Source organism: Pygoscelis adeliae, unplaced genomic scaffold, assembly GCF_000699105.1.
Source record: "Pygoscelis adeliae isolate BGI_AS28 unplaced genomic scaffold, ASM69910v1 Scaffold363, whole genome shotgun sequence".
NCBI lineage: Eukaryota > Metazoa > Chordata > Aves > Sphenisciformes > Spheniscidae > Pygoscelis > Pygoscelis adeliae.
This window is the reverse complement of record NW_008824474.1, coordinates 89,497-100,994: the sequence shown is the minus strand read 5'-3', so window position 1 is coordinate 100,994 and position 11,498 is coordinate 89,497. Positions and strand designations below refer to the sequence as shown.

The 11,498-nt window shown below is 41.6% G+C and overlaps 1 protein-coding gene across 1 annotated transcript in view; it reads right to left on the bottom strand.

Moving 5' to 3' along the window:
• Window positions 1–3,970: 3,970 nt before the first annotated feature.
• ALCAM (activated leukocyte cell adhesion molecule) overlaps window positions 3,971–11,498 on the bottom strand; it is a 38,411-nt gene continuing 30,883 nt past the window's right edge. Inside the window, exons 14-15 of the mRNA XM_009321369.1 lie at window positions 7,570–7,684; window positions 3,971–5,843 (exon numbers count right to left, since the gene is read on the bottom strand). Of these exons, the coding sequence (XP_009319644.1) occupies window positions 7,597–7,684 (88 nt within the window). The 3' untranslated portion in view covers window positions 3,971–5,843; window positions 7,570–7,596. The remainder of the gene's footprint in view (window positions 5,844–7,569; window positions 7,685–11,498) is intronic.

The window sequence follows — 11,498 nt, the reverse complement described above, 5'->3', positions numbered from 1 at the left end:
AAAACCTCTGCTTTTCCACTGTTGTTCCTGATACGTTTTTGGATTAGGAACCCAGCACTGTGCAGAAGACGCAGCAAACCCAGACTGCACTGCAGAAGGGATTACTTCGGGTTACAGGAAGCGGGGGCTAGAAAGACATTGCACACAGAATTGAAACTACCTTACTCCACACACTGGTAATCTTGCTAATTCTAATTTTATCAGAAAGTCTGTCTGACCTGATTCCCGTATCCTGTTTCTCTCTGTTTAGTAAGTGCAGGCGCTTTGGCCAGTTGTGTTTGTTTTGTGTGTTTACTTTCTTAAATTCATGGAAATGAGTGTGATCTTTCTTTATTTGGAGTAATAGAAACAGAGAGAGCTTTTATATCAACATCACCGAAATTGAATTTGTGGAAATATTTTGTCTAGATGAGGTTTTATTTTATTCTTTAATTCATTTCATTTCCTGAATTTAGATTCAATTATGTTCTTCCTTTTAAATGTATTCTGTTGTCCATGCTAGACCAGCTCTTCTTGTGACGGATGCAAATATTAATGAAATCTTGGATCTGGTGTGTAGACATTACTGAACACTTACAACACAACCTGGATTTGTATTTGCTTTCTAGCTCTGGAGAAAACAAATTGTCATCAGTGATGTACCTACGCAGGTGTTTACTTGACTGCTCCGGTGAGAATCTCAGGGGGAAAAAAGGATTAGGATGATGCGAGTTTGAGCTGAGGGAATCATTGCTCCTGTTCTGGATTTGTAGTTGGCCTCTTTTAATATAAGCTTTATTATATAGAGCGTTTTTCTCTGCGAGGTTGAATGTAGGTTTGTATTGAAAGAGGGACTGCTTTTTCCTAGAAAAAGTAAATGACTATATTGAAATAGAATTTAATCTGTTCCTTCTTAGCGCAATAGGATGCTGCTTTCTCCCCTCTGCTCTCTCAAGTCCAGGGCTGGGTAGTACGCAATAAATCCTTGCATCACAGCTACATGGACTGAAATATAGGAAAAAAAAGATCGCATCCTTAAACATGACTTGTGCTGGCGTTCCAGTACAAAGATTCCTAATGTTATTTAGTTAACATTATTTCTAGTTGTATGAGTGACAGGAGAAGGGTCAGCCAAAAAAGAGTAAAAGGCTTAGGCACATTGGTGCTATAGGTACCTGTTACGGTATTACAGTTGAGCCTTTGTAGTGTGGATTAGATTTTGTGCAATTTTTCCGAAATGGGGAAACTCCAGGGGACTCCAGAGCAGTGGATACGAACATGTAGAAGCCCAAGGATGGGGAGTTGGGTATGTTTCTGGTTTTTTTCCTGTTTCACAGCCCATTTTATGTTTACAGTTGTGTTAAACTGCTGGTATTTATCTCAAGGTGCTTTGGCATATGAGAACAGGCAAAACACTTGGGGGGTGGCTGTGTGATGAGAGAGGTACGTTACTGTTTTCTCACTAAGGAACAAAATTTCCTAATAATTTGTCAGGCTTTACCTTTTCAAGCTGAAATTCATTACTACATCAAAATGAATGCCTTGTTGCTAACAGAATAAATGTCTGTATTTAGCATGTAAATGAGAAAAAAATGTATGAATTACAGGACATTTAAAGAATTGTGAGTGGCTGGGTGGATGGAGTTAGTCTTATTTTAAAAATTGACCTTGACATAATTTGATAATAAGTAATAAGCTTAGTTTCGGATTCTCTGATAATTTGAAATGTAGCAAATCGTTATTAGACGTGTGTGCTGCGTTGCACATGAAGCATACCCAGTTAAGGGCTGTGTGTGGCGGGTGGGTGGGTTGGTTGGTTTGCAACCTGTCTACCTGCCTTCGTGCCCTCCCTCTCTGGCAGACCACCGTGAGGGAAGGCTGAAGTCAGCCTTGCTCAGCACTGAATTACGCCAGCGTGAGGATGCTACCCTTTTCCAGAAGAGGGTGGGCGCCCTTCAGGGCTTAGGAGAAGCACGTAACTAGAAGTTATGTACCTCCTGCGTTCCCTCCATCTTCTGCTGCCTGGAGGAGAAATCTGTTGGAAAAACCTGTATTGGGCAATTCTTGGCAACAGACACCTGGATGGAGATGCAGTCTCGTCAAAAGAAAACCCAGGAAACATTTGCACAGATGTGCTTGACACGGGAGGTCATGATCTCATTTCGTATGTCACTGCTTAATCTTAGCTGAGATAATTACATACATATGGCTGTCTAAACATGAAGTCAACAGGAAGGTATCAAGCTACATGTGGTACTACAAGTAAATCAGATTTAACTGCAACAGCCAGCAGCTGAGGATATTAGGTGAGTATCGGATGTTCCCTGACAAAACTTAAAAAAAAAAAAGACAACAAATTTACATTTATTCATTCTTTGTCCGTCTCTATGGGCTGGTACCAATATGGATAAAACTCATATTAGTATCTCATAATGGTCAAGTAATAATCAATGAAGAATTTAGAGTTACTTACTTGCATATGCATTTCAAAACGTGACAGAATGAAAACTCCCTGTCCAGGAAAAGGTGCAACATATTGCCTAAACCATCTGTAGTGCTGGGTTGATGTTGGCGTGTCACGGGTAATACACAGATGATCAGGTGTGGATCGTTTGTTTTACTGGCAAGCAGACTGGTAAGCATTTCACACTAGTTAAGGCTCTGAGCAGCTGCTAGCCCCAGCAGCGCAGTAGCTGTAGGTGCAGTAAAGCCCTAGGACGGAGGCCATTCTGTAGCACTTGGAACCAGTACAAGAATGTCCCTGATGCTTTGCCTTTTTTTGTTGCGTTGGCCCTAAGTAGGTTTTGGGGTTTTTTTTTCAGAAGGCCTCACCTTTTGGCCGCACCGTTACGTGTTTCTGTGTGTGTTTTAATAGTGGCTCATATCCACTGCAGTACAGCTATAGTTTTGGTATTATTGCTGCCGGGGACCTACAGAGTTGCTTGGGAAGCCCGTGGGTATTTTTGCACGACGCTGCCTTTGCAGCATGCGGACAAACCTGTTGGTTTGTTCCAAGCTCAGTGGCAGTCTTCTGTACAGCCATGAACGGACACCACAAACCGTCCTCATCTCCCAACCCTAAAACAAGAGGATCGGCACTTCCCCACTCCCCCGTGCTGTGCTTTTAAACCGTTTGTGAGCAGGGATTGTTTTCCTTCCCGTGTGTAGTAAACTGAACTCCAGAGTGGTGTACAAAATCAGATTTGACGAGGCCCCCAAGATTCATTGCTAGGGCATTTTTTGAACCAGGTCACAAGTAGAGACCTGCACGATGAACTTCTGGAAGGTTTCACGTGCCTGCCGGGCGCGGGCTTGTCTCTGCGCGAGTGCTTATGCCCTCTAGGGCCTGACCCTCCGGTCCACAAGAAGGCCCGTACACCCACACCGAGCCCCCCTGGGCTTCGCGGGACTTTTCGTCCCAGCCAGGCTCGACAGAGGCATGTTTGCAGGATTAGAGTCAGCAACAGCGCAAGCTCTAGGTAAGCGCCCTCCCTCGCGTTCGTACGTGTTCTTGTAAACCGAGATTGCAGACAAGCGAGTGAAGACATACTTCAGTTTTATTGTTGTTTAGGCATGGATAGAAACATTAATTCTTTTGCACTCTTGGTTCTTGAAACGTGCCTACAGTGAACTCGGAGCAGTGAAAAACCCAGCTCCTAGGACTGACGATTTAAAGTGCATAGGAGATCTAGCAGAATCCCGAAAGGCGAGGAGCTGTTTTTATTCCTTTTTTCGTAGCTGTGGAGGCTGAAGGACTTTTTTTCTTCTCCTCTCCTCTCCCCCGTATTACCCAGCCAGTGGTATGAAAATTTTCAGCCCTTCCCTATGCTTTCCCTTATGATCTTTGGAGGTTTCTTCTCTATATTTAAGAACTACTTGTAGTGTTATAAAGACAGACAGGTGATGTTTGCACACTCCGTCACAGGACTCTGTTCCAACTTTTCCTGTTTAGAGTCACACCCACTGTGTGGTTTTTTTTTTTTTTTTTCCTAAAAATGTGTCTCACTTGGCAGTGTTCTCGCACCAAAAGAAAAAGATATATTTGTATATAAAGTAACTTTCTTGTGTGTTCACGTTTTATTTTGGAAAAACAGGTGTTTAAAAATTTTAGAATTTTTTTAACAAAATTCTAAAAAGAAAAAAATCACAATATTTACAGAGATAACAGAATGGCTTAGCCATGCAAAACAAATTACTTTGGTTTTTCCCCCATTTTACTTTGGTTTAAATATGGACCAAGATCATAATTTTTTTTCTTTTTGCCAAATAAAACAGTAACAAATCAAAGTTTAGAGGCATGTAACAGGATTTCCCTCTAATATTTTATACAGCATAGAGTTTATAGGACATCTTATGTATTTAATCCATGCCAATGCACTACAGGAAGCTTTTATTAAGACATCAGTCACTACTGCCCAGACATTTAACATTTTACAAATTTACAAGTAACAGTGTTTTCTTCCCCCTAAATAATGCAAAAGTGGCAAAATACATTTCCTAACGTCCATCTTTTTCTTTTTATATATTTATTTATTTATTTATTTTTGCCTACCAGTCTATAAAAACTTACTTTTTCCCTGGATCTTTGTAAATGGAAACCTGATGTTCTGCTTACTCTACCGTTCCTGTCCATCAAAGCTGCCTGCTACTTTCTTCCAGAAACTAACCTTCCGCCTAAGAGGAAGCTTCTCTCCCGTAAGTACAGCTTTCTATTGGCCATTTACCCTAAAACGTTTTCTCATCAGTACCATTCTAAAAATTCCCTCAAGCATAAAACATGTTTATAAAGTTACAAACTTGAATGTAACTAAAGATACATAGACATTTCATTGTTACAATTATATGTACTGTTTGATAAATTAGGTACCAGTTAAAAACACTAAAATTATCTCAAGGTGCATTCAATATCTGTAGCATAGTTAACAAAAACACACAAAAAATATATATATATATTCTATTTTTGTGGGGAAAAAAAATGCAGCTTTGACATGACCACTTTTTAAAAAAAGTTCCCAATTCTGACTGGTATCTTTTTGAAATGAAGAAAAGTACAGTACTTTAAGGCAGCGGATAACATAAAGGAATCAAAATTAATCCAGAATTCCAGTTCCTTATCCTAATTCTAACATGAAAGACGACTGATAACGTATCAATACAATGTGTGTGTCTTGCTCTCGAAGAAAAGGATTATTAGCCACCGTCTGTACGTAGGCTAGGAATTTTTCATTGTGTTCCTTGCTCAATACCCAGCCTTCTCCGCGGAAACTCTTTATTCCCTTTTCTGGCTGCTTAGCTTTGCATGGTTTTTTAAATGTTCGCTTTTATTAACAATTACTCTTGTCGCAGCTGTCACCCTTCCTTTTTACTGTGATTTCAAAGAATGAAAAAGGAGCTTGACGTTTTCCTTTAAGACAAGCTTACGCTCTAGGTACTTGCTACAAAGCAGAGGCTTCACTGATAACAATCAGAATTAGACATGTACCTGCTCAAAGGGCGTCATAAAAACAACTGAAATAAAACCATTACACTATACATCAGATTAACAGCAACTCCCAGAACAAAGCCTTACAGTGTATAAAAATAGCTACGTAAAAAATTTACATAAAGGCAAACAAAAAGAAATCTTCAGTGCAGACATTTACAAAAAAATATTTCAAACAGAACACAACATGGTGACCTATTACCATGGCTGTTGCCAAAATTAGTTTGTGGTTTTTTCTTTAGCTTGAGATAATTGTGTCTAAAATCCTTTGAAAACTTGGTAGTATGATCTGTTTAATACTTGAACCATGAATAGCTGTCACTTCTTTGTATGTGTTTAAATACAATCCACGTTCATGCTTCAATTGGTCTATATGTATTCTCTGAAAATATGAAAGATAAAGCCGGTTAAACATTTTTAAGTATGTTAACCAAAGTAACTACTCAGTATCTAACCTTCAAGTAAACAGCTACATGAATAGTACTTTCTTCTGCCGTTCAATGATGAGAATGTTTGCTTTCATGATAAGAATAGCTGTTGCGATATTGTTCCCGGTAAATCCAGTAAGTTCATCTGCTAAGTAATGGATTTATGGATAAGCTTTCCTTTATGCACATCTACTGATCTGAAGAAATAAAATAACTGGAGTAAAAGATTGCACTGAAGGCACACAATGTTGTTTGAACTCCTGCGTTCAATAAATACTCTCAGCTAACTTCAGCTCCATCTAACCGCCTCAATATTGCAATGTTGCAGAAGGTACCAGGTCCAGAAAAAAAATACAGACCAAGACCTAACCGAGCAGGACTACAGAATTTTCCCATAGTATTGCAGCAGAAATGCTGGGTATTTACACTGCAACTTTTTCAAGATCCAAATTTATTTTCCACTTTCAAATCGTTCATAGGGCATAATTTTGGTATTCCCAATTCCCTCTTTCAAATTAGTAAAACAGCAATATTGCTAGCGAAGTGCATACAGCAATGCTCCATCTCTTTATATACTATATAATCATTCTACCTAGTGAATTCTGAATATTTAGTGCAAAAATAGCGCCTCATACTTTGAAACTTCAGACAATACCAACATATTGAAATTATTAATAAGGAGAGCTGTCCTTATTTAAATAAGAAACTTGTTTCATCTAAATATGAAATGTGATAATTCCACTCACAACGCACCACCACTGAACACTTACTACTCTCATTTTTAAGAACAGTTGATGACTAACTCAGGAAACGTCAATATGGTTAGCTGGTTTCCACACTGTTGTGCTACCACAGTGTTAATTTAAAATGGCCTCAGCTGGTCAGAAAAATGGTCTAAACCCCTACTTCGGGTACTAAGGGGAGAGATGCAGCAGTGGCAGACGTGTATGCAGCAGTGGTGTATATGTATGTGAACAGCGGGTGGTGCTGTTGGTGCTCTGCAATGCTCCTGTAATTCCTAACAGAACTTCGGCGTCTACCTAATTATTGGTATACAGTTTATTTTCTACAGATGCCAGTTGGGGAAACTCTGGTACCTGTTGCGTTGTTACTAACTTAATATACAGTGTCTCTTTCCAGGATAAAATCGATAATAGTACGAGTATGGGAAATCTTGAGTAAAAGAATTATTTTCTTCTAAGGAAAGTTTCATGCCTCTTGCAGTGATGATGAATAAAGCTGACCAAGGACTTAGAAACTGTTGGTTCCAGGGAGGGAAGAAGGTTCCTGTGAACATTTCAAGTCATAACTCAAAACCTTCTAAACTATACCTAAACATACTCTTCATATACATACACACACACACCCACCCCACCCACAGTGATATATTATACAAATTTGTATTTTCATTTCCCCAAGTATGTGGATTAAAATAAAGCCAAGTACTAAGTTATGTCTAAATGTCAGGCTTCTTTAATATGTGCGTATGCAGGTATGAATTCTTAACCGGCCAGGGACTTGACTCTGTCTGTCCTAATACTACACCACTCAAAATCACTCCACTGCCTAACCTCTGAGTGAGCGACAGACTCCACGCTACCACCGTGACCACTAGACACAGATCACTGGAGAGAAATGGTGGACAAGGAGATGTTAAACGCTGCAATACGAAGCACTTACCTGGAATGATGACTGACATTTTGTCTCTTAAGTTTCAGATTTATGATTGTTTTCTTCTAGTTTTTTGTTTTCTTCTATATTTCCAAGATCTTTGTCTACATGTTTTGACGCCGTCCTATAATGAAAAATTAAGGTCATTTTTACACGTCTACAGCGTTTTGGTCCATCCTCACATTAACGCCACTGCCGCCTCCCCTCTAAGTAATACATGAAATTCCTACAGTTCTGGTCTGAGCAGAGCAATAGGCTTGCATATGTCTGTAAATAGACCAATAGCACCAGGTCCCCCACTGGAGTTCGTACCGCAGGAAGTATTGCAGTAGGGCGGTGTACGTGTGTGTTACTCCTTGAGGGAATCAGAATCATTCTGAGCTAGGAGACATTTAGTAAGGTTAAACCAGTTGTGCGGATCCATGTTTCTTGACAAATTAATTGTGTAGCTTGTTTCAGTAAACAAGAGTTTGCTTTAAGGCATACTAAAACATTACAAGTGTGGCTAAGATGCCTTGATCAACATAGCAATCTTTTGTGTACTTGTAGTAATTGATTTTCAGAGCCCGTGCCAAAACGGAAGCTCTTTAACTGTGAAGAAATTAATGAAAATTCCGACAACACTGAAAAAGCCCGCTCTGGCTTCCAGGTCTGTGCTGGCTATGAGTGACAAGCTTTGGGTAAAGAAGAGATTGTGTAAATGTTTGAGGGGGAAAAAAAAGAGGTATGCCTCATTTAAAATAGCAGGTCTTCCTTACTGCAAGTAGTGGAGATGAATTAATGAGTTAAGTGCTTAGTTTAGCTTAGCACAATAAAACCACTAAGCCATTCATTTAATGTGTGAGAAGCCTCGCTGTCTGCCAAGGTGAAAGATTCCTGCAGTGCTGCGATAACATTTTGAAGGCCGCAATTTTTAAAATGTAAATAGGCAAATACGTTTGAGTGGGACAAAGTAAATCCCTTGTGTCAAAGCAGATTATTGTATACGCATTTTCTCTATGGATAATTGGTTTCCCCTACAGAAAAATAACATCTGTTGTGACAGATTCATGCATATGCTCACCCTTGCTTCAGGGTAAAGACCCATAGTGATACTGACTTGCAAAATACAATGAAGACACAGGTTAGCAAGATAGTGTGACATGTCACGCTGACACCATGCAGGTATGCACCTCCCAAAACCGCCGGTCTGAGTATCTGCTAGTGGAGTGTTTCTGTGCACATCCTCCATCTGAGCAAAGGCCGCTAGCAGTGGCTCGAAACACTGTGTGTGTGCCCTGTGTTGCAGTGGCCTTGAATGGTACTGTTAACAGAAGACAGTTTAGCTCTTGTCTCAGGAGAGCTTCCGACGGCGTGCAAACACACCTAACCCTCAGCGCCTCTGGGAGGGCTGCTGAAATGCTGCTCTCTGGGCTGGGGAGCAGCGTGTGAGCTGGAGTGCCGGGGGCATGGGATCCCACCGATCACACTGAATGTAATCTTTTTGGTTTTAGAGTAGGTTCTTTCCTGAGTGGCTGTAAGTTTTAATGCTTCAGAGCTGCATTTGCCTTTTACTATTGGTTTTAGAGTGCCTCTGTTATGTTTGTGTGGCTGACAGCAAGGTGTCTGTGCTGAAAACCCACTTACTGCAAAGATCCAAACTTCTGCTTATTGCAGGCAAATTTTATTTTTAAAATGCTGAGACTGTATCACAAAAAACTTGTTCTACAGTAGTAACTATTACTACTACACAATTTCTGTTGTGCAGTAACTTTTTACTTTCTTCTGGTATTCAAAACCTGAAACACGTGATGTGCACGGAAGGAGAGGATGTAAGATGCCACGAAGAAGAATATTCAATGCTTTGGTAGAGACTGACATTCTGTGATCTTAATAACAGATCTCTTTAAGCCTAGTAAAAAAGAAACAAACCCTCAAACAAACAAATCCCTTAAAAATTAAAAAAAATGTTTGTTTTAGCTAGAGCACAGGATTTGGCTTGTCATGCGGCTAATGAGTCTTTCCATAACTAAGCCTTACAAAATTGGGAGACAGTAGGGACAGAGATGAAAAGCTGAAAGAATCTGGACTCAGGCAATTACCTGAGCTGAAATGAGCCGGAGGTGAGAAAGTAGTATCATGCACATCTGCCCTCGTGTAACCGCTTATGTCTGCTCTTGGCGACAAGAGAGTGGACTGGATAGACTATTGGCATGGCTCAGTGTGATTCTTTTGGTTTTGGCCTCTTACCAAGAGTTTTACAGCGCCCAAAGCAGACTGGATTTCGCATGACCTGACACTTAACAGCGGAGGGAACTCTAACTAGCATTACTGGTCTTTGATTAGGTTAAAATTGTTCCATGACTATTATCTGGGAGGTTCTGCAATGTGATCAGGTTTTGATTTTTAAAGTGTTCTACTCGAGTTCTGCATTCAGTGAAACTGTTCCCCTCAGTAAATGTCACCTCTGTTTTCCTAAAGCCAAAATGGGTGAAAATGGGAGATTTAAAAGGCAGGCAATCCAGAACTCTCTTGGAGGACGGTATATACCACTTGCTTGAAATGAGAGCAGCAGCAGTTTTTCATGTCTGACAATCAATCAGATGGATTTAGATTCTCAGTGCCTGAGACTGAAATACAGCAGTTTAATTCTGGGTTCGGTGATCTTGCTTTTTTTTTTTTTTGTGTTCCCCAAGTACTGGTATCTAGGCAGATTCACCACCTCAGCACAAGCAATGCTGCTGCCTTTTTTAGTGCTATCTAAATAGTGTTATTAAGAGACAGAAGAGTAATTTTGCACTGAGTTGCAGCAGTGTGATCCATTGGCAGAGGAACAGGCAACCCTGGCATGGCACCAATCCTCAGGGCTCGACAGACGTGGCCTGGGTTTGTAACAGAGAAATGGCTCAAAACATGGTTTCCATCGCTTCCTGAGGTGACTTGAGGCACAGGACAAATGGTCCTTTGCCAGCCTAACATTCAACAACAGTTGTTCCCTACTTTTTTTGTGCATTAACTACTCCCAATGTGACGCCCATCTACAAGAAGGGCCGGAAGGAGGATCCAGGGAACTACAGGCCTGTCAGCCTGACCTCGGTGCCGGGGAAGATTATGGACCGGTTCATCTTGAGGGCGCTCACAAGGCATGTGCGGGACAACCAGGGCATCAGGCCCAGCCAGCCCAGGTTCATGAAAGGCAGGTCCTGCTTGACCAACCTGATCTCCTTCTATGACCAGGTGACCCGCCTAGTGGATGAGGGAAAGGCTGTGGATGTGGTCTACCTGGACTTCAGTAAGGCCTTTGACACCGTCTCCCACAGCATTCTCCTAGAGAAGCTGGTGGCTCACGGCTTAGACAGGTGTACTCTGCGCTGGGTCAAAAACTGGCTGGACGGCCGGGCCCAGAGAGTTGTGGTAAATGGAGTTCAATCCAGTTGGCGGCCGGTCACGAGCGGTGTTCCCCAGGGCTCAGTTTTGGGGCCGGTCTTGTTCAATATCTTTATCAATGATCTGGATGAGGGGATCGAGTGCACCCTCAGTAAGTTTGCAGACGACACCAAGTTGGGCGGGAGTGTTGATCTGCTCGAGGGTAGGGAGGGACCTGGACAGGCTGGATCGATGGGCCGAGGCCAACTGTATGAGATTCAACAAGGCCAAGTGCCGGGTCCTGCACTTTGGCCACAACAACCCCATGCAGCGCTACAGGCGTGGGGAAGAGTGGCTGGAAAGCTGCAGGGCAGAAAAGGACCTGGGGGTGTTGGTTGGCAGCCAGCTGAGCATGAGCCAGCAGTGTGCCCAGGCGGCCAAGAAGGCCAATAGTGTCCTGGCTTGTATCAGCAATAGTGTGGCCAGCAGAACTAAGGAAGTGATTGTGCCCCTGTACTCAGCACTGGTGAGGCCGCACCTCCAATACTGTGTTCAGTTTTGGGCCCCTCACTACAAGAAGGATGTTGAGATGT